We start from the raw sequence: 23,840 nt of genomic DNA, 5'->3' as shown, positions 1-23,840 counted from the left end.
TCCTAATGGACACGTTTTAATCTCCCTGGGTTATTTGAAGATTTCTGCAGCCCGCTGCTGGCCACAGCAGAAACAAATTCCTCTCGCTTTGTTGATTAAACCGCTGCCTCTCCACCGTTGCTTATCGTCCAGCAACGAGCCGCTCTTTTTAATTAAAAGTGAGACACCACAAGTGTGCAATTAACAGCTGGTAATTATAGAGCTCTTCAGAAGTGCAACACTCCACCTTCATTTCAATTATATAATGGACAAGTGGCTGTTTGATCTCCAAATTAGTGAACTCTTGTAATATTTGTTTTGTGGCAGATTTGGAGGGTTAATAGTGGCCTATGGTGGCCTCCCTCTTCCATGATTGATGTAAGAGCAGAAAAAGGGATATTAAAAACTGGAACAGTCCATCAGGAAATGCAAATCGCACCTTCATGTTAATGAGCAGGCATTGGGCCGGGCTGGCCAGCCGTGGCGTTTCATGTGGGAAAAACAAGCGCCCACTCTGCTGCAAACTGATTAGTACATTTGAATTTGAAAGTTTAATTAAAAGCTTCTAATACCGATCGTTTTGGAGAGTGACACATAACATTAAATAGTTTGATACTTAATTCGGCTGCCTTTTGATTGCAGAGCAAGCACGGCTACATTTGCAATGCAAGTGTTGAAGCAGTGAGTGGTATCCCAAAGGAGGCAGAAGCATTTAAAACCTTTAACTGATAACTGATGAAAATGTGTTTAATGACCAATGCACTCTTTGAGTGTATAAAGCGGAACACTTGTTCACTTTTAATTACAATTGATTTCCATCTATGTACATGGCTGTGGCTTTGTTAGTTTAACGTTAGCATTCTTTCCCTCAACACAGTCCATCAATATGAGAAAAAGTGGACCTTGATTGATTTCTGGCTGCACGAGTGCATGCAGCAGGTTCAAATGAGGCCGTTATTAATTGGCTGCAGCACTTTCATGTCTTTGGGGGATGCTTTCCATGCTGGCCCTATTTTACTGGATTGTCAATGTTTCAAGACATTCAAAAGAAGTTTAGTCTGCGCGCCGTTGTGATTTGTAATTGCTTTATTTCCCTGGTCAGTACAGTTCTTTAAAAAAACGTTTTTCTTTTACAGTGCTGCTATAGAAGCTCTGCATTATAAGCCACATGCCTATCGCCTCTGCAGGATTCATGTTACAGATTGAAATCTAAACACTGTATTGAAACCAAATCAGTGTTTCTGTCCTCCTCATAAGATGTAAGAGACAATTAATTAGCTGTGGTAAAATAAGGATAACATGAATTAAATGTGCTTGTTCAATGAAATGTAAAGAAATTAGAAAAATAAGCCTCATTAAGTGCAACATACCGACGATTAAAACCCACTTGTAGAAATCATACCATCTCAAATGCACGCGTGTTAGATCTCCTGATAATCTGTTGTATTTAATGCTTAGCATGTTCCTGCTCAGGCAATCTGTCATTAATTCCACAGCCATGCCCCTCCAAATATGTACAAAACAGGAAAACCAAAGTCTTAAGTCACTCAGGCACTTTGGAATTCTTCATTGGTGAATATTGGCAGCTCATCGTGAAATAAACACCAAAGTATTTAAATTCGAACCAGGTCATTATGGACGGTTCTTAAACAAAATGTCAGTCATTAAGGGAGGCCATGTGGCTCTGCTTAGAGTCCCTGTTTGTTTGAATTAGGAAGAAGAAACGGGGCATTTCTCTGATCCCTCTCATCTGTCTGAATGACACACTGAGGACTCGTTACAGCACCGCATTTCCCATCTGCCCCCCACTCCGAGTGCTGAGCAGTACCTGCGATGTGCGTTGGATCCTGTGTGTGATCACAGTCTAATCTGAGTTGCTGTTACTGTCATGTCCCTCTCCTTCGCTCGTTGTCCCTGTGCTTTCCACCTCAATCTCACTGTCATTTGGCAGCTGTCACTCTCCATTTATGTCCACCCCCTACCCTCCTCTGCAAAGTCACACACACATACACACACATACACACACTCCTATTCTCTTACAGGCATTTGTTTGCATTCAGTTTCTAATATCTTTCTTGGTAAAATATCATCTTTGGGAAGCTTTTTTGTAATGAAAACTAAGTGCATAAATATATCAAGTAACCTGATAACATCCAATATTTTTTCCTGTCAGTAACATGTTTATGTTTTTATGATAAAGAAATGAAAGTAAAAACTAAACTAAAAGAAAGTCACAAGCTCTAAACATTCAGCTGTTTGCATAAAACTTTGAAGCGGCAGTCGAGCTGCCTGCTCCTCACAGTCTTGACAATGACCCTCACTGTTTATGTCCAGACTCCCATGCAGAGCTGTGTAGCGCATTACACAAGCAGACAACAATCCCTTCACAAGAGCACAATCCTACTGTATTCCCCACTTAAATCACCTCCTAAATAAAGGGAAATTGACATCCATAACAAATAACATAAACAGCTTCAGTGCTCCGAGGGGGATTTTGTTGCTCGGGGGGCGCTGGGCTGAATGTTAGCCTTCCAACAATCATTAAACAAACATCCTCTCCAGGACCTTTTCCATGCCCGGGTCTATTCCACATGTCGCGCTGTGGTTTGGAAAGCCTCTGCAGCTGCGGACGTTATTGTATGTAACAAGTTCTGTAACAAAGTTAAGGTGGAATTGGCCTGCTGCTGTGGTAGCGCTCGAGGCAAGCGGACCCTGAGAGTGGAAAAGCAACTTGCAGACAAAGTCTATTCACGTCCAGAAATATTAAATGGAGGATGTCAGGTTGGTAGTAGGTGGTCAGCTTGTCACATTAAAAAATACTCCTGCTTTCCAATAGTCAGTTTTTCTTTCTTTACCATACGCAGACCTGGTTTCTGATTGAACGCAGCTTTTTAAAGGCCCGGCTGTGTCGAATCTGTGGAAGACTTTCCTAATTCGCTCTGTGTATGCTCAGGCTTCCGAATAGTGCAGAAGGGGGTTTTTGTCTGAATTCATGTTGCCCATTGTGCATGTTAAACAATGCCAGTATTGATAACCTCTGACCTGACAATGTGGTGTCAGAACAGCAAAATTAAGGGCTCTTTTGTAACAGTTTGAAGAGGCAGCCAAAGGTGAGAGAAAAGATTCATTAACTGAGTCGGAGCTTCGAGCACCTCGACTTTACAATGTCCATATTTAAATTGTTACATTTAAAGATTCCATACGTTGAAAGATTGTGTACACATCTCTGATGCTGCACAGATTATCCACGTGTCTGTGTCTGTTGTTGCCCATGTGTGTGTGTGTGTGTGTTTAAGGTGTCCAAGTGATGAGTTTGAGTTTGTCAGATGCCTCAGCCCTGACTTGAGGGCCATTTGTCATTGGTGGGATTCATTATTCGTGTCCCTAACCCCCCCTATCTGGGCAGTGTGATCACCACTGACCCCCTGTGACAACCACAGCACCTTCATTATGTCACCGCGGCCACCCTGTCACTACAGCAACTCTCTAACTGTCTGGGTGACACCCCTGGGTGGGACTCCAATCTCTCATCTGGAGGCCTGCCTGTCTCTGAGCTTGTCACTGTGTGTGTCTGTGTGTGTGCGTGGGCCATGTGTTTGTTATCTGTGTGTGTGTGTTTACACATTGTTCTTTTCACAGTAAATCAGAATGTTTTTCGAACACTTTGGTGGCTTTGTCGGTCGGTTCAGTTTAGTTTCCTGCGACTAACAGATTGTCTGGCTCAATTATTCTAATATATTCATCCATCTGCTTCCTCAAACAGGTACAAACAACACTTTCCTATTCCAGCTTTTGCTCCGTTTCATGTCCGTAACAATAATTCCAGGAATATAAACTGAGCCCTAAATTAATGACATAATTCCCCAGTAGGTGTTAGCTGCAGTAGATACATGTATATGTTTTGTTACCGGTTCCTGTGCCATATTATCATATTCTCCTTCCCATTGGGATCATTTCAGATAACACACTGGACACTGTTATACTATTACCTTCCCCCGTATTTTCTAATCAGCAATTATTCAATTATGTCCCATTAGTTGGAGGGTGTTGCCAATGTCGCCGCCCTGGGCGTTTAGCCCCTGCTCTCTGTCAAGGGGAGACCCAGAGGGCCCCGCAGAACGCCTGTGATTAGTGTTGCGTCTGCAGAGAGGTGACAGAATCCCTCTTCAAATATTTTGTCTTCATTTTACGGCTCTGAGATGCAATTATGGAGCAGCAGTTCATTACGGCAGCACGGGGCGCTTCATGTTTTATGCATGCTGCCTCATTTAGGGCCTTTATTAACGAGCCAGGTCTGACCAGGCTGCCGGAGACTGCACTGCAGGCTGCGCGGTGGCCGCCACTGCTTGTGTTTGTGCAGGTGTGTGTGTTTGTGAGCCGGCAATATGAGTAAGCAAGAGTGAGTAAAGGAAATGGAGTGAGCAAGAATGAAGGCTAGATGGAAAATAAAAAAAAGGAAAGAAAAATGTGATTGAGAGAAAAGTGAATGAAGCAGAGAGCGTGTGTGGTCAGTGTAGTGGTCACTTCACCGCCGTGCCCTCTTTATCCCAGCAGCCGGCCTCATAACGGAGCTCTATAGTGCTGCGACTGGCGCAGGCTGGCTGGGCTCTAAGGCAGTAGATTGAAGGGGTGGGGGCAGCAGGGGTGACTAACTGCACCTCCCTCAGCAGAAGAAACTCCATCTGCATCCAACATTGAGACAGATGAGGCCAATTTGGCTCCTTAAATTTCTGGGCTGTGATGGATGTGGGGCGGCTGTGCACACCGAGAGGTTGGTAGAAGGGTGTGAAGGGGACAGGGGGGAGAGAGGAGGAAGACAGGTGAGGAAAAGGGAGAAAGGGGGAGACATCCAGGGTGCGAGAGAAAGACAGAATGAAGGGGGAAAGAAGGGTGAAGGAAAGTCATCTCTGAGCATGAGCAGTTTAAATGATTGTTTAAATTGATTATTTACTGTCGGCATTCCTGCTTTACATTTTAATGTATTATTTAAATATACAAGAAGTTAGAAGTAGAAAAGTATAACAATAGACCTTAATAAAGTATGATATGTTTTAAGTGCACACGTGAGTTATGTAGGCCACATGAGGTAAACATTGTGTCCGATGGAATTATCCATCCCTCTGAGTGGACAAATTGAGATATATTTGTTTCAGATGCGAGGAAGTTTGCTGACACGCATTCCAGGTTTGAGCTGAGGCGGATCTTAAAGCGCCAGTACACTGACTTTCAACCTCAGTCCTATCAGGCCATTATGGGGAGCTAATGCCATTATGGTAGGAAAAATAATGCAACTTCGCTCTGTGCCTTTGGAGGACGCTAGCCACTTGTCCAATGGGCCCCGGAAAACCTCCGCTACGACTAAACACGCTACGTAAAACACGTCATCTGGCAGAGGCCAGAGAGCTTGCTAAACTACACTTCCTCAATCTAGAGCATCCGCCTCCGATATTATGCCTCGTTCAAAATCAGGTTTGAAATGTAGACTGCAGACCTGAAGACTTTTTAGGTATATTCTCTGCGTATTTTGGATTTCGGAGTGTAAACGGTAGTATTTCACTCCAGCGTCTCTCGCTGGGCCGTTCCTTTCAGAGGGAGGAGCGCGATGCACGCTGGGTGTTGTAGGAATGTAGGAATGTGTGAAACCAAGAGCTGTTTGTACAACTTTCTCACAATTTCAAATATTATTGCTTCTATCGATTACAGAGAACATCGCTTTGCGAATCGCTCCTTTAATGGGGGTTCAGACTAAAGAGAACATGTACATGATAGCAATCACACTATTGACCATATTCAGCGGGTGGCCGACCTCATATGCTGTTAGTACAAGAATAACGTTGAGTGGCAAAACGTATAAAAGTAGGTAATCCAACGAATCCTAACACCAGCTTTGACTGACAGTGGCTTTTTCCACGGGTGAATTGGTCCTTTAAGCTTGTGTGGCCAAAAAGGTCCTAAATCAACATATTTTCAGTCGGGAGCGATGCCAAAGGAATAATGCGCTGAATGCCCACCATGCTCATTCTTTTTTGTAGCGTTCAGTGTTTGTATTACGCACAATGCAAACATGTGGGGACAAGGTCTCATGCATATGATCTGAATCAGGTGTGCCCGATTATTCATGTCAAACACTTGAATTTACTCAACGCTGGTTGCATGACTTACAAAATAACAATTCTATGTTACAAATAAGAATTTCAAGCAGTCAGCTTCTATTTGCCGACATTTTATCCCAGCTTGAACTGACTGATTGGCCTGCTCACTGCAGACCAGAGCTCCCATCTGTGCTGCAGATCCGCCCCCTCTGATAAGAACTACCATCCTCAGGCCTACATAAATATTTTATCAAGTATAATGGAAATTGTCAAATCCATCTAATTGTGTAATGCATTATGAAGACATCAAACTTAAACAAAGCACATATGCTATCATTTCTTTTAACGACCGGGACAGGCTGGGCCGGGCTGAGCTGGCGGTTTGGTACCCAGGGGGCCCTCCACAGGGCTGGGGGCGGGGAGGGGGCTGGCAACAAGCACTCTGGATATACGTCTCTCTCTGCTCTGCCCAGACCTGCCTCGCTCACATTTCATCAAAGGAATCAATTTCTCAAATGTGCACAACTGTGAGCCATAATTATATTAGGGCCCAATGGCAGTTAGCCATGACATGAAAGCAAAAGAGGGAGAGAGACGGGAGAGGGAGAGAGGGTGCATCTATGCATGTTTGCACTGACATGTATTGTTACTAATTTAAACATCAGGTTTACTTTTAGATTAGGTAGTACATGAGGCATCTCATACAGTCTCTTTTTTTGATGATTATCACGATTTATGTACTGGATTCTCGTCCCAGCTTTGGTGTTGATATATTCTTTGGTGGGAGATACCGCGGTTGTTGCTGTCTGAAAAGATACAGGGATTAGGATGGAGGAACTAAAGATAGATGAAGGTAAAGGCACAGGGGACAAGAACAGACAAATCAAAAGCTTAGGATGTGTGACATGTTTGGGGGGTTGCTGATTTAGGATTAAATCAGAGCTGAAGACGCAAGAGATGATGGGATTAATGACCTTTGTCGACACATTCTCTCTGCGTGTCATTTGGAGGAGAAACAACCAAATCAATACTTTTACAAGTGTGCTAATATGCAGATGATACACACTCGTACATCAGTGACTCAAGCATACGACAAGCCAATCTCTCAAGTGTACTTGCAAAACATAGAAAGGCTGAAATATAGTTAAAGATTGCCGCCCCAAATAAAAGTCCCAACACTGTTTCTTATAGCTTGACAGTCCCACGATCACCGATAGATTTCAAGGCTGAACAGAATATCTTAGATCGTCTTCAATTTTACCTCCCTCTTTCCTTCTCTCCCACTCGTTCCTCTCATCCTCTCAATCCCAGGGTCAGTGTGGGATTCGGAGACCCCTCCCTCTACGTCCCGGCTGATGTATGGCTTGTGGAAACAATGTGAGCGCCTGGGTTGTTATTCTGTTTGCTTTACATTGGACAGGCTTGAGTTAGCGTCCGACTGGGATCCTATCTCATTAGGCCAAACGTGGCGCTAAAACAATCATAAAAATCATTTGGCAACTGGCATCCCACTTAGCAACACCTGTCAACGTACAGGCGGCAGATAAACTCCGCAAATTAGAGTCAGGAGTGAGATTGAATCAGGAAGAGAGATATAACAGAGGGATAGAGATGGATGAGGAGAGAGAGGCCCATATGCTCAGTGTTGTTAAAGAGTTAATGATATGAAGTGGTTGGGTTGACGTGGAGGCTTCCTCCTTGATGATATTGATTGTGGTTTTCGGACATAAACTGAGCGTGTGTGTATGTGTGTGTGTGTGTGTGTGTGTGTGTGTGTGTGTGTGTGTGTGTGTGGCACATCCATCTCTGTGTTCATCAGGACTTCATTCATTTGCATTTCATTAAAAATAAATGTGCTTTGTTAATCCTTCATATTGATTAACCCAAACAACCACACTATTAAAAGCACAGTGATTTGTTGATACTAATGTATTAAGAAGGTACGTTTTTTTCGGACATACTGAATAGTTTGCTCCTGCGTCTGTTTGCATGCGCGTCCTACAGTTATGAATATGTCCATGTCTCCGCTCACTCTCACACTTTATTTTTCTTCCTTTACACAAACACCCACCCACCGCTCGTCTCGTTCACGCTCGCTGCTCTCTTTTTCCTCCCGCTGTATCTTCCCCTCCTCGCCCTGTCCAAACATACATCTTTATCAAGCGCCTGTTGTCAGACAACATTAGATAATTAATAGGCCATTTGTCAGGCCTGTGAGAAACATGTTAAAATCCCCGAGCAGCTCCCCAGATAAATCCTGCCGCGCACACAGACGCCTTTGTTGTGTCAGCCTGCCATCGGAGCTGCGCATTTACCATTAAAGGACCCTCATTATTAATCACAACTAATGCTAATTAATTAGGTGTCTCTGTGTGTGTGCGTGTGTGTGTGTGCACAGAGGGACCAGCTCTAAGTTTCAGTTTGTTGTGCGGTGTTAATTGGTAACTCGGCCCAGGGCCCTTAATGGAGTGTTTTCCATTTGGAACGCGGAGCATTTGACTAACACAGGGGTGAAAAAACACAGACAATGCTCTCATTAATTAAGGCTGTGTAAAGAGCTCTGCTCTTGTTAGTCTTCGGAGTGTGTCTCTGTGTGTGTGTGTGCTTAAACAGTTTGTACAATGATGGCTGTTGGTGAGCATATAAAGGAGATTTGTGACTACAGCTGCAGCTATTGTATTTTAACCGACCCTGCAATACCTGCAGCTGTTTTGTCCCCACTCTTAAGGTGATTTATAAAACTTTTTCTATAAGTTTATTTCTTTAAAAAGTTAGGATAATTTTAGTGATCATTTTACATCTATGCTCTGATGGCTTTTTTACAGAAATGTAAAAGAAAAGACCACAAAGCTGACTGATGGTTTATTTTATTCTGAAGTTTACATCTTTACAATTAATTTCTTATTGGTTGAAGAAACAAATCTTGACAGTGGGCCAAACCTCCGCGTACGCAGCTTACCTGAGGCTGTCAGTGTTTGTGGTTTGTATCACTCGCTTCCACAGTCACCCCAACGGGACCCGCGGACCAAAAGACTCCCCAAAAGCGGCGCTTAGGCCTCCATTAAGCACAAAGACAGAGTTAATTAGGAAGCTTATTGCCTCTCCCGAGGGCATGGGGCTCCAAACACTGTCGATATACACCCTGCTGAGGGAAAGTAGGCAAAAACTGATGCACTGTAATTAACAGTGCTTAGCAAATCAACAGCAGCCATTTTGTGTCTGGCAGTAGCTGTGAGAGCGTTAAAATTAAGCGAATGAAAGATAATTATTTTATTTTGGATTCAGGCACAGTTGTCCCAGATGTCCGCGCCTGCCTCTCCCTCAGGGTGTCCTCATTTTTCCAGCTAATTAATCGATATACAATAACAGCAATGGTTTAACAGCAGTGCAGCAACCATGCTATAACATGTATTATATTTCTGGTTCTTGTGTTTACTGTTGGAACAACACAATGGACATAAACAGCAAGCAGAGGGATGATGAAGGGGGCAGTTTGAGAATGTGGATGTGATGACTAATGGAGGGGATCATGTGTGATTATGTTTGACCTGCAGTACAAGGGTAAGCCCCCCCGTCCAATTTGTCTCTTATCACAGGCAACAAATGATGTGTACAGATAAGCATAAGGGCCGGTCCTCGTGAGGTTAGGAGTTCATTTCCATATTTCAGGATCTCAGATCCCATCGGTCAGCTGTTAGACATCTCTATCTGCTAAGATAAAGGGATCTGTGAATTGCTTGCGGGCTAAGTACATGAATAATGTTCTCACCATGCAGAGTTGGGAATCTGTTCATCATCATGCCTACATTTTACTCACTTAAAAGCCGGAAAGGCTGACATAAAATTATAGGTACAGGTGAATGTATAGGTAGAGGATGAAAGAGAGTAAAATGGGTAAATGTTAGGACGACAGCAATGCAGTTAGAGCGAGAAAGACAGCAGTACAGGAAAAAAAAGGGGGAGGGGGGGTTAACTATGTCCACAGGTAGGTTATTTCTCTCTGTAAACATATGTATCCATTTGTCCCGTGGGTGCGTCCCCTTGCCGTCCCGTCGGCAGTGGCTGGGTCACACCTCCATTAGGGGCTTTGTCACAGTGATTAATAGCTCCTTCTATCATCTTTAATTCACTCCCTGATGATGGCGGCCCTGCTCGCCGCTCGGGGTAATCGTGTGATGTATGAGCCGGCCCAACACCTCGTGGCAGAGGTGAAAATCATTCCACCCATGCAGATAGCGGGCCCGGGAACAAATGTTTTCCCTCTTAATAAAAATTAATGAATTCGGCGTCAAGTGTGAACATTTTAAATACATGGAATAAGCGTGAATATCTGTGTTTATGCAAGTGCTGTGATGCATGTTCCTCTCGTCCTGAGTGATGCTGATAAGCTGATAATTTTGTTTTCTTCATTATTTTGCACTTTATCATCTGTGTTGTCTTTTAAATCCATCAACATCAAAGTTTTTTTTTTTTACGCTTGCTTTCTTCTCCTATCTTGATGTGTCATCTCTGTTAATAAAGCAGCTGAAGTCATGATTCTGCTCCCAGCTGGAGTTCCCCTTCTCTACCCAGAATCCCTTTAGGGCTCCTTCTTGATGAAGGGCGTCAGCTTGCAGTGATGAAGTAATGTCCATAACTGAACAAACAAACAGGACTGTTTGCTTTAAGTAGGCAGAGACGCACAGAAATGCAAACACACACACACACACACACACACACACCCCAACTGATCATCTGTGTTCAGTATCTGCACCGCCCCACACGTCTAAGCACGGCTACGCTCTTTGACTTATCAATCATCTGCACATAAAACCACAATTTTCAGAACTCTGAGCGTAGCATATTTGCTTTCGGCTAACGTTTACCTTACAGAAACATATATGTTTATGAGCTGAAATGCTCTCGCTGAGTCCACTGGACGGGGGGAATTTCTGGTCTAAATCAAATATAAACTTGGAGACCAGCGTGAGGGGGGAAATGTCAGAGGAGAAACAGCTATGGAGGGATACAGTTACCTTTAAAAGCTCTCGTCCCTCCACCATATGGCAAGCCTCACATTCAGGTCTGTAACCGCGTTACCCAGTCTCTGTGCTGAAAATCATTATGTTGACTCCCAGAGCCACATAGGGTTTCATACCCGGCCCGGCTCAGCACAGCCTTTAAAAGACATTTCCCTCCAACACGCTGGGCCCACACAGTGTGTGTGTCAAACACAATAGTTGCGCAGACACTGTGATCAGGTATTGCTGCAGGGAATGACTCTGAGAAATACTTAGTCCTAGATCAGGTTCGACAAAGAAAGGCAGATATCTGACAGCTAATTGAGCACAATGTGTTCATGCACGTTTTTATCTCTGCAGCAAACACACATCCTGACAGCATTTATGATCCTTAACTCTCAGAGGACAACAGCTCATGTACTTCTTGTGCAGTAGTTGACAGTTTAGCATTCCTTGTCACCAGACAATGTGCTTTGTCCCTGCCAGACTGGAAGTTGCAGTTAATCTAAGGACGTCTCCATACAATGCACTTGGCTTGTCTTGTGCTTTAAGTAATGTGTCGACGTTTGCAGCGGTTTAGAGGTGAGAGCACATGAAAAAGTTCACTGCCTCTGTCCAGGTCTTGAGTTAATCTCTCAGGTTAGTTTATGACCACCTGTGGCCAATCACGGTGACCCGTCCAGTCAATCAGAAGCGCTGTTACTTCATGGCCAGTGAACAAGACGTGTGTGTGCGTATCTGTTCGGATCAAAGGTTCCTTGGCTGACAGCGCAGCGGTACAGTGTCACACAGGCAGCCCTTCAGGAATGTTCCTCAGCCCAGGGATGGGTTAGAGCCTCATTAGCGGAGCCCCCTCTCCCCCTGCCCTGTCAGCCTGCGTTAGGCACAGCCCCTCTCAGATGCACGCTGGGGAAGCAGCGGCTTCCTGTGAATCATTTCCGGCTTTGGGTGTCTCTCGGCCTCTCTGTGTGACACCTGGCTGGCTGTTCTTCCTTCTAAATGGCGTCTTCATCAGCTCGCTTGTCTGAAAGCGTATCTCTCTGCGGGCTTTGGTGACCGGTCTTGACTCTCTGGCGTCTGACAGCTTTTGTGAATGTATCTTTCTCTGCTACTTTTCACCTTTTACAGAGACAGATCTATCGCAGCACTAACACTTACACTGCACTGTGTCAACGCTGAATGATTCAATCTCTCTTTCATCAAGATCAACCAGGCACTTGTGCCAACCCAAAGAAGCCCAGTGTGGGTTCAGGGGTCGTACTTCTATGTCCTGTCTCTCTCTATTCACAATTAACCCCAGAATGCTTCCCTGTGTTTTCACTGTGCAGTGCAGAGAGAGTTCAGGAAGAGGAAATATAAAACAGTCAGGGCAGTACAATGCTGAGCAGACCCTGCTTTCACACCTTGGCATTAGCTCAAAAATATGGCAAACAAGCCAAAGTTGCTGCTGTACAGTTTCTTATCTTAACTTGATATTTCAAGACTTGTTATAATTTTAAAGTTGGATTTTCAGTTTTTCCAAGGCCAAGATCAAACCCAATGAATAGAGATGTGAGGCTTTGTCACATGACATGTCTTTAGTTTCATCCATACAGTAGCCGACAGGGGCAATCGCGCGGTGAAAGGCCAAACGATTTCAGTTGTAAGAAACTGACTGCAAATTCAGAAACAATGTAAATTCAACAAATGCAAAGACGGAAACGCGCTGCAAATACAAAACGTGCTGCAACAAGCCAAAACAAATGCATTTTTACCTGTTCGCTTTTGCAGGTCAACTGCTCCTATCAGCCACCGTACATCCAGAATAAAAAGGGCTTCTTTGGAGCTTCCGCTGGCGAGCTCCATCGATCCATCACAAACACGCCACTGAGCATCACCCTCACAAGACTCTCTATCTTTCCACAGATGACGGTGACGATGACTTCCCCCTCTACCCATCTGACATCTTAGACGATGTTTGCGTCTCTGACGGTGACCCTGCACCCTCTTCGGCCCTGGCAGAGGACCCAGCGTCCCCCCCGCTCTCTGACGACGAGGCTTCACCACAGGACCCCCTGTCATTCCGACACCCGGGCATCTTTTTTCCACAAGAAGATCTGAGCGTTCCCCTGGACTTTGAACTGCGAGAGTCTGCAGTTCCAGGTGGAGGTTTGGGCATCTGGAGCAACAGGAGGGTGAACATCGGGGAGCGCTTCGGACCGTATGAAGGAGAGCACAGGCCTTGTCTCCAAGACCCCACACAAGGCTGGGAGGTAGGAGCATGACACATACAGAAGAAGAAGTGCATATTCTTAATCATTGCTTTGCAGAGTCAGTACCTTCATAAACATACATGACTGACACAAATGAATGTTTTATTAAATGCGCTGCAACTGTTTGCTTGCGGTTTTTACAATGCACCATATTTTTCACTGGTGTTGGAAACATTTCATGACAGAAGAGGGAGAGAGCAGCTTAAACTCTGGCTCAAGACTACACAAGAACATTTTCTGCTAACAGCAGTAGCACGCTTTCTGACAAAGGGGGGTTTTCCTTGGCTAATATACACTTCAGCATTCACATCAGTCCTCTTTTTATTTGCTCCCATGGCGTCATGCACACATTTAGCCCAGTGACCACAGGGCTGTTGTTGCCGTTTGTTGCCCAGTGATGTCATGTTAGCTCAGTGCCATCGAAGGAAAGGCAGTCGAGGGTTGCGCTCTTAACTCAATTAAAATGAAAAGCCATAAATCCCCTTTTCATCCTGGTTAGGGACCCAGTGCGGCCATTGGCAAATCACATATTGGTCAGCCGGCACAAAAAATCGAAGGCAGGGTCACAGGACAAGGTCAAAGGTTAGATGTGGCCTCAGTCAGCGTCAGGCTGGTTGGGTTTTATAGAGCAGGAATAAGGGGCCGGCAGAGGATCGGCCTCATTTAGTCGACCAAAATAGATCCTCTAATTTGGATGTGAGGATTTAGCCCTTCAAATTCAAGCCTTTGTCCTTTTGTAGCACAGAACCAAGCTCATTAAGAATCGCTGACCGTGCAGTTCATGAAGTGAAAGTCACAGGTTTAAATAAAACAGGATTAATCACAGAATTCTTAATCTTAGCAGATTTTCACGACCCCTTGGAGTCCAGTTTCATGCTGCAGGCTGACGGAGAACGTGTTGGTCGAGAATCAACATTCGGCTCATATAAATAGTTTTGGATTTGGACTGCGACTCGATGGGTTTGGATCATAGCGGATTACTCCAGCCCATCAGCTCTGACTCAGTGGTTTTGGCTCGGACCAAAACAAAATAAATTTCTTTTTCGCCCCGCAAAACATTTCTCCAGGATACGACTGCTCCCTCATTATCAACTGCCGGGTGAGACCCAATATATAAACGTCTCCTTAATTGAAGTGAGGAAAAACTCTTCCTTTTTGCCCATTTTCATAACACAATGTCTTAATAAAACGGCTCTGTCCCCAAGAAGAGATTTACAGCCGGTTGAACAAGCTCTCTGGGTTATTCTTTTTCCCAGGGAAGGAAATAAAGGAAAAAGAGGTTTCATGAATTTTAATCCGCTGGTAATTTATGGGGAGCTTGAATAATAATATGTATTTAAAAAGCTGAGGAGCTGGGATGTGAGTGTGCATGTGTGTGTGTCAGGGGCAGGCGGGTGGGGGGATCGAGGGGAAAGATGAGATCCCGGCGAGGCAGCACTGTATCACAATGTTTAATTACCAGGCTGACAGCGAGCCATAACTCTTTCCATTAAGTAAATAAGTTGTAAAGAATTTATGATGAAATGCCACATTATTCAGAATGGATATTCAGTGATGACATCCCTCTGCATTAAATATGGTAAACGCCATTAAGCCCTCCTGACCCCCCCCCCTTTTCTCCCATGCCCACCCGTTCACCATCCCTCACCCGTTGCTCACCCCCCCTCTCCCGCCTGCAAACCGTCAATATGCCAATAAGCCTGCCGAGGGTCTGTAAAAATAAAATTGATTTGGCAAATGTGAGTTAAGATAGATATGTTTGCTTTCATCATCAATTCCTTGCCGCGCGGCGAGGTGATGTCACCGACTGGGGAGCGCTAAAGTGGCGCTCCCATCTGGAGCGTTTGATGGAGGGCCCTGAGCGGCCCAGGCCAGTGGTGACAGACTGGGGGAAGTTTGTCACCAGGGAGGCCACCGCTCCTCAGCGCCATCACCATAAATTTGGGGGCTTTATTCATAAAGGGGGAGAGTGAGTTATGGCGCCCATGATGCTTTATGAATACAGGAATGGTGACTTATGGGAAAGATAGCTTCGGTAAATAAGAGGTAGAGAGGCAGCGGTGAGAGGTCTGTCAGGCCGAGGCGCTCACCTACAGCTTCGTATGCAGAACTGCAGTGCTGAGTGTGCCGGGAGTCCTCAACTCACTGGTGTGAGTGTGCATGCGTGCGTTTGTGTTTGTGAGCTGAGACAAGCAGTGAATGCTTTAACTATACGTTTACTATTTTTAATTTGAACTGTGCGTGATATAAGCATGTCCTGTTAAAGCCTGTTATATAGGGCTGCACCTTACAATAATTTTTTTATCGATTAATCTAACAATTATTTTTCCGATTAGACGATTAATCTGACGACTAATTTATCGATTTGTCTCCAATTTGCAGGTGATGTTATTATTATTGTTTTTAATATTAATAATAAACTATTTGTTCCATAACAGAAAAATACTGGACCTCAAATTGAAAAGGATTTATTTAATCATTCGGCCTATATGTCATAGCAACGTGTCCCTGAACTGAAGAATCAGTATTTTGACTTAAGTAGGCTACTTAAATTGAATAGCGTGAGCAAATGAAACGACAGAACGTGCGACTACAAAACATAAATCAACAACACTACTTCTTACCCTCCCCTCTATTAAATGATTGAGTTTGAGTTTTTCCACCTGGACCTGAACGCTCTCACATCTCTCCTCCCCTCTCATGTGTCGGGAAGTGCGCAGCGAGCGAGTGAGTGGTCGAGCAAGTAAGGGAGAGAAAGCGGCAGAGTGACGGCAAACGCGAGTGGAGAAGAGAGAAAGTTAGGCTTATATTTAACATCGTACCGGTGCTTCATTCTCGTTTGGAGGCTCGAGCCAGCACTCTGTAGCTGAAGTTTCTTTGAGAGAGAATCCATGCTTCGACCAAGGCGCAGCCATCTTGTCTTTGCGACGCATCGTCGCACATTATACAAATTGACATATTTCCATAGTCGAACCTAACAACTGATCCATTTATGATATGTAATTGATCGTTGATTTAATTTGTATTGTATTTAAAATGAATGATTAAAAGTTACTAGATATAAGAAGGATGAGAGGTGTGAAATAGATCTAAATAGCTTTGAACATCTTAATGGAAGTTATCTGACCCTTTAACCCTGTTGAGCACCCCCAAATCTCCATGAACTGCCTGAACAAAGCTGGTGACACTTTTTTTTTTTTTTTACCAAAGTTTTATTCAATTCAAATTAATTTATTTTACAGCTCAAACAGTCAATGGTTTAGTGTTTTCTAACAGCAAATTATTGCTTTCCATCTCCAGGTGACAAAATAAGCATGAGGCAGCCTGCACAGTATTTGCATGCGTTTCTCCATGCCTTCCTTGAAAATGCTCTTTAACGCCTGGATGCCCACTAGTCCATATTCTGCTGTCTCTCTCTCTGAGTCGTTAGGCACATTGAAATTCAAACTCCATTTGTGTCCGTCCTCTTCTCAGCAGCGGCAACAATAAGACAGAGAGCCAGAGTCCGGGAGAGAGTTATCCAGCACTCAATGAGCCTTTGGGCTCACCCAAACTCGCAGCCCCACGGGATTATGGGTCCTGGGCTTAGAAAGCTGGGTGCCTCCTGCTGTAGGAGCAATGGGCGGAGCAGGTTAGGGGTGCGAGAAGGGTTGGGATGGTGAGTGGGGCGGGACAGGGGCGCTTAGGGCCTTTGTGCACCTCTTGAGTGAGAGGCGGAGGTGGAGGTGGAGGCGATAGTGTTGGCGGTGGGGAGATGGTGGAGGAGATTAGCAGTGATGGTGAATGGGAGTAGAGGATTAAGTGGCTGGGCAGGGCCTGTCTCCTGAACCTCCTGGTCCTGAGAGGATGGGAGGATGGAAAGAGGAGAGGCAGATGCCGAGCCAGGAGGAGACCCATCATTTAAACTGTTGTCTGCTGGAAAGTTGTACTGCTAATGATCTACTGAGAGGAATTGTTTGTTTCAATGACTAAGTTTTGTATCAGGCACTTGCAAAATAGGATTCTGAAAAGCATTTTAATGATGAACTTAAGCCTGTAGAGTCTGTGGTTAGGGAGCGAGCACGGATTTCTCATATTTACAAAACAGCAAAAACTACAACAAAAATCTAACGAGAAAAGTGATGTCCAACTGTGGTTTCTGCTTTTCCTGTTTTTCTTTCATATATATAGGGACAGTGTGAACTCTAGGAAAGGTCAATCCTAGAATCAGTGTTTTGTGTGTCTCAGTGTCTCTTGTGTGTGCATGCGTGCATGTGTGTGTAACACAGAGTGTGAGAGCGTGGATGGAGGGCGTTTCGAGAGGGCGTGCTTTTTGTGCGCGGATAAGCCGCTGTCCTGAATGAATGCAGATGTCTCTGGCTGGCTGTCCGCCTGTCCCCTGTGCGCTGACGGCCCGTCACCTCTCTCTGTCACAGGGAGAAAGAGCCACTCTCAGTCCCGGCAAAAAAGCCCCCTAATCCCCGAGCCCCTGCCACATCCCATCCACTGTCAGCGGAGATGGCCCTGCCCACAGCAGCGCTTAGAAAGGCAGGCGCTGGGGATGAACCTCTCTGTCACTCACGCACCTCTCAATGGACACACATCTTCACATTTTCTCACACACACACGTACAAGCACACATATAGTTTTTAGAAATTCAAAGTGAAAAAGTCCTGCTTCTGAAAAGGCCATGTGAATGGCGTCTGTCAATGTATTGTGCTGCATGAACACAACGGCTGCGCTGACATCATTGTGGGACCTGTTTTCTCTCATGAGAGGAGCACTAACCGGCTGCTCGGACACTGTGTGTAATAATGAAGGAGCCCTTCGCTAAATACACTTGGGTCTCATTGGAAGCTAATGAATAGTAAGGAAGACAATTAACACCATTAAAATTGTGTGAGACCAGATAGTGTAAAGAGGGAAATGTGTCTCTATGTAGGCAGAAAGATCTGAACAAGAGACGGTTTGACTCTGGTATGTTTGTGCTGCTGATGAAACACATTTAACTTCCTTTCTGCAATTAAATACAACAACGCATGTTGTTGTTAGGGAGACCCAGGGGAGGCTCAAAGTAAATATAGTGATGGGTGTTGGCTAGATTTGGGCTAAGACCGAGGCTTACTAAAGATATTGTACTTGGACTTAGAGGTCTTAGGTTGTAGGAAGGACTTATCAGTGAATGTTTTCAACTTAGTTCAAAATGTTCTCATAAAATCTTAAGCAGTTAGTATCCAGTGGTGCTGTGTCACTGTCCTGCTTAGAAGCTGGCCCGCACACAACAAACTACATTAAGTCATTCTAAGCTATGTCAAGTCCAGCTTTCACTAAGACAGGTCAAAGTGAGAGCAGGGAACTTGCAGTGTCTTGTCTGATCTGTACTCTATACAGTATAAGTCAGTGCAGAGGACAGACGAGGGGACTTTTGGAGAGCGTCTTTTTTTTTTTTTTTTGCCTAACCAGATTTATAACTTGATCATTGTTTTATTTGCTATGATGGCGATCTGCAGCAAGTTCACCTCAAAATCCGTGCTAGATCAAAAATTCAACGTGAGATAAATTCCCTGACACTGTGTCACGGAAGTCCTTCAGCAGTTAGATTTCCCAACTTCCTCGAATGCATCAGAAATGATCGTTCCGACCTCCGTTCAACAAAAGAGCATTTTAAGAAGTAGTTTTCTTCATCTCTTGAGGACAAACCTGACAAAGCTTCTTTTTTACTTTTAACTAATCTGCATCATGATGTCATGTCGGCAAACTTAAGAGCCGTTAATTGAAGTCAATCACGAGAAAATCGGTTTCTTTTTCTTTAAACGATGCAGCACGCGGAAAAGGAAGTCCTGACTGGAAGTCGTTTACGGCTAACCGCTAGCTACACGCCCGACATGTTCACTGTTGTCCCCAGAATCATCGTCAGACTGTAGCCGATGGTATCCGAGTTTGTCAACGCCTCAACCTTTAAAACCTATTAAACAGTGTGCTCAATCTGATACACCTTTACTTACAATGTATTACTTTCTCACATGTCACAACAGCAAGTCAAAGTAAGCCTGTCAGCAGTCATATGCAACTGTTGAACATTTTCTATAAAGTTCTCTATTTAATCAATCCCAGGATTGATTGAATTGAATTGGCCCGGGTCCTGGAGAGTCGATATCGTGTGTCTGAACCTGCTGAGCTACAGAAACTACACGGGCCTCTAACTTCCTCCACATGGTGCAGAGTGTGCAGCCTCCCCTCTGTTAAAACAGCCGCTGTAATGCCTTCAGCCGAGTGTCTGTGTCTGCTTTTGTCTCCCCCGGTGTCTGTGAGAGAGATGAGCTTCCCATTCAGTGTAACTGGAGCTTGATTGTCTTGGACAGGGGCGATGTCCATTCACAATCCCAAAGACAAAACAAGCTGGGGGTCCGTCTCTCCGTCCTCTCAGCTGATTGGTAATCCCTTTCTTTGGGTTAATCTGTTGTTTGTTGTGCTTGTTAAGGCCGGTGTGTCTCTATTTGTGTGTGTTGATGTTCTAATCTCATGTGAGAGGAGTCGTTGTAGCACACTGATAAAGAGAGAGTGAGATGAAGTTAGACATGAGGCCAAAATATGAGTGCAGCTTCAATCAAATATTCCACTTTGCCTCGTCTCCTCCTGTTAAAGAAGAGGCATTCAAATTTCTGATTTCCCCTTCATTCCTCAGCACCAACCCCCCTCTTCCACCACCTTCTCCTCCTCCTCTCCTCCCTCTCTCTCTCTCTGTCTGAGTTCCCAGCAGGGAGGGGAAGCTAGGTTAACTAACTGAACAAAGTCAGAGTGAATTGCAGAAGGACAAAGGCGAGCGTGAGTGGGGGCTATGCCAGTTGGAAGGTGTAGCCGGCAGCACAATGCCAGGTGAAGGAGGCTCTCGTCGGGGGTCCGTCCAAGCAGGGCAAAGGTCACGGGCCTTATTAGATCTGAAGTGAATGGAAGGACTTGGTTGATTGAAAAAGGAGGGATGAGGAAGGAGGAGTTCACCTGTTTGAAAAGCTCAGAGGGGGGGCATGTTTCCCCCCCATCATTATGTCTGACCTGTCGGGATGCAAACAAAAATCAGACTAGCTGTTAACTCACGTTGGGACTCACAACACACACAAAACATTCCGAGATGAAAAAAGGAGGCTGATCTGATCGGAAACACACGCAGGGCAAACTCAATGACACAATGACACATGTCTAGACAGCCACAGATATAATAGAGTTTATATGCAGGTGCATTGACTCATCGGAGGGATATAAGTGCTACTGCCTTGTAACACACATTTACATCTTCGATCCTCAGCTGTTATTGCAAACCGAATACTCTGAGGAAACATTGCTTCAAAGTCGCTCTTAAAGCTACATGGCATTTCTGTGCTGTTAGATGATTTACAGAGGAAAGTAAAAGAGAGAAGAGAAGAGGGCATGTAGCAACGTTTACCAGCTTGAATAAATTTCCACATTAGATTTTGTGGTCCTTAAAGGTATTTTTGTCGGACTGTTCTGAGAGATCCTTTGTGTAAAAATGTGTAACACCCTCCTATTAATTTACAACTCTTTAAGCAGTAAATGTAGTGGAAGTACTGAGGTAACATTGGGGAAGGACTGAGGGGAATGTGCAAGAACTACACCCACGTTAGGAGCACTCGAATCAAAAGCACCTCGTCAGCTGTCACAGAGCTCCCCTGAGCTAAGAATTATACAAAAACAGTACTATTAGCTAGCACACACACACATCAGCACTGCATGTTCAGCATGCACACTCGCAGTTACCTACAAAACGTTTAAACGCACACACACATACCAGCACACAAAATGTGCCCCCTGCACTCTGCACAGATAGGGGTGAAAATGAGGGGACCCCTAAACAGCATGCAGGAAACAAAGGTGATGAATTCCGTGTGCAGGGCCACAGAGCCAGGCTCATAGATACCTTATCTAGGGGGATTGATAGGGGAAGGGCCTTCCTCTAAAACACACTACTGATTGTTTCCAAATGTCTTCCCAATGGGGAGGGTCAGAGGGAGGGAGAGACAGCGACTCAGGGGCAGAGCTCGCAGGCTTTTTATTGGTCCCGTCCAGGGAAACAGAGAGGCAACAGCAACTCTGTCCCAGCTTTCCTGCCCTGTGTTGCCGCTAGTGCTTAACTACCAGTCAGATCGCATTACCCAGGCAGTAAATCTAAGTACCGGTTAACGCAAATAATCAAGAGCTAATACCGCTCTACAAAACCACTTTCTCTGTGTCTGTGGTCAAAGCTATGCTAACAGGCACAAGCCAAGGCCCTGTGTTCTCTTAGCCTCTGCCAGACTCTCACTCGCTCTCTCACGGCTAAAATAACCTACACACACTCACAATCTCACTATACTTATGTATCCATGTATCCCATACGACGTGTGCTGCTCCATGTGTGTAGTGTGCGTGCAGTCATGTTTAAATCCCTCCTCTGCCTGCAGTTCAAAGGGTAATGTGACGGTGCGGTCTGCTTTGAGAGCTTATTACTGGGTTAAGCGCTAAAAAACGCAGGCCGGGCCACATCCAGCCCAGTAACACCGTCCCCCTCTTCCAATTACTCCATATTGCTGCTCCAATTAGAGTGGAGCAGGTCCAAAACCAGAACTGAGAGCTGCCAGGTTTGGAGAGAGAGAAAGCAGAGGCCCCGGGTGGCAGTAATGAGGTCTTAACCCCGACTTTGCTCTATTATGTCATAATGCTTTAATTCGAGCCATATGATAGGCTGCTGTGCACTCTCATGTTATTGGAAAGTCAATATTTGCGAGCTTGCCCTGTCTGTTCACCTCAGATGTGGCCTGGGAGTGAGTGCAAAGAGCCAAAGATGTGTGGGGAGTCAATGATTGACAGGAGGGAAGAGCACATCAGGTTGCTCAGGGAGAGTGTCGCATGTGAGGTGATGACATCTTGCCTCCTGACACAATTACTAAATGAGTGATAAATAAGTGTCACATGTACCCGAGCTGATGGATACTGTAGTCTACACAGCATGTGTCACAAATATAGTAGTATTAAATGGAAAGAGGATAGCACTATTAGCCAATCGTTGAAGACAGTATAATTATTAGCAGCAGTGTTGATTAATTATAGTTCAGTTTCTTGAAGGCAGTTCCTTATTTACCGTGAGATTAAACATGTGTGGTTATGATTCTAATTGTATGTTACTTTACTGTATTTAATTACATTTCAAGTTGGAAAACTGTTCTTTAAACCTTACTGTATTTCTTGAAATGACATAGTTACTAGGGGTGTGAATCGCAGGGTAACTCACAATACGATGATCACACTAATATCACGATACAGCGATTCAGCGATAATTGAATATTGCAAGTCAATCATATAATGATACATCCCGATATCTAATTAATCTTATCTAATATCTAATATTTATCTTAATAAATATTTACCATACAAACACATTATTGGTTTTTACAATATGATACGTTGCTACATGTAAAGCTAAACTTCCCAAAAGAAGAGGGTACATTTAGCTCCTAACCTGCTACCACGTTTTAACTCCTGCTTACACATGAATAAAAAAGTAATCAAATGATTAAAAACTATACTATATTATAGTACTTTCAGTAAATAAAAAACTTGAATTACTTGTACTTGTAAAGCTGTTTTAATTTATATGGTATTACTACATATGCTTTTGATCTGAACGTGTCCTTCCCCATTTGTTTTACTCAACACCGCACACTCGCCCACATTCCTGAGGCCGACCATTTATTGAAGGCATCACTTTGCAATTAAAAGCACTTTTTAGCCTACTGTTCAATCGAGCACCAATTAACTAACAGTGTATTTGTTAATCATTTGTACAGTGTTTGAAGGTCACATTTTAAATGAGTGTGGTTCTTGTATTTAATGGGGTTAATTACCATGGTAATAACCAAGGATCACATCCTGGTCAGTAATTGTTTTGTAATTGCTTTCAGGTTGCATAATAACGAAACAGTCCATCAGTTCCTGTCGTTGCATAATTACACAACAGGGTGTTTAATTACATTCAGACCAAACATGCATTTCTTTTAAATAATGAGAACTAAGTGGTAGATAGTATCTTTTGTAGTAGGGGGAAATTAATGCTCCTCTAATGAATCAGGATTATTTTAAACTATAAAAAACTACTTGTTGAGTCAATTTAGATCAATGGTACAGAACAGCTACAGACCATAATAACTCTCCTGAAAGCGTTACCTATACAATAAACTCTGCCACTGCACTAGAGGCTACATATGCTGCAGATCAGACTGTATTTGAGCTCTGCAGAGTTACATTTATTGTTTACACTCACAGTGACTCCAGGAATGTTATTCTAACTACATTACAGCAGCTTTTGCAGGGTATCTTTTTCATACTCTGCATTGTTCATTGTTTGAAGATGTAAATTGAGCAATAAAAGGGGTATGCTTATGGGATATATTGGATTAGACATCCCGCATACTGTACGCTCATATGTTTTGCATTATATAATTCAAAACTTTAGCGTGGGCTAGGGGATTGAGCGTTGCAGTCACCCT

The 23,840-nt window shown here is 44.2% G+C and overlaps 1 protein-coding gene across 7 annotated transcripts in view; it reads left to right on the top strand.

The window, feature by feature from the left end:
- The window catches only part of mecom (MDS1 and EVI1 complex locus), a 131,336-nt gene that overhangs the window by 30,477 nt on the left and 77,019 nt on the right, over window positions 1-23,840 (top strand). For all 7 annotated transcript variants that reach the window (XM_069668344.1, XM_069668343.1, XM_069668338.1 and 4 more), the window contains exon 2: window positions 12,977-13,323. In XM_069668344.1, the coding sequence (XP_069524445.1) occupies window positions 12,977-13,323 (347 nt within the window). The remainder of the gene's footprint in view (window positions 1-12,976; window positions 13,324-23,840) is intronic.

Source organism: Semicossyphus pulcher, unplaced genomic scaffold (genome assembly GCF_022749685.1).
Source record: "Semicossyphus pulcher isolate SPU_LCO1_2020_fin unplaced genomic scaffold, fSemPul1.0.p SCAF_19, whole genome shotgun sequence".
Lineage (NCBI taxonomy): Eukaryota > Metazoa > Chordata > Actinopteri > Labriformes > Labridae > Semicossyphus > Semicossyphus pulcher.
This window is presented reverse-complemented; position numbering and strand designations above follow the sequence as displayed.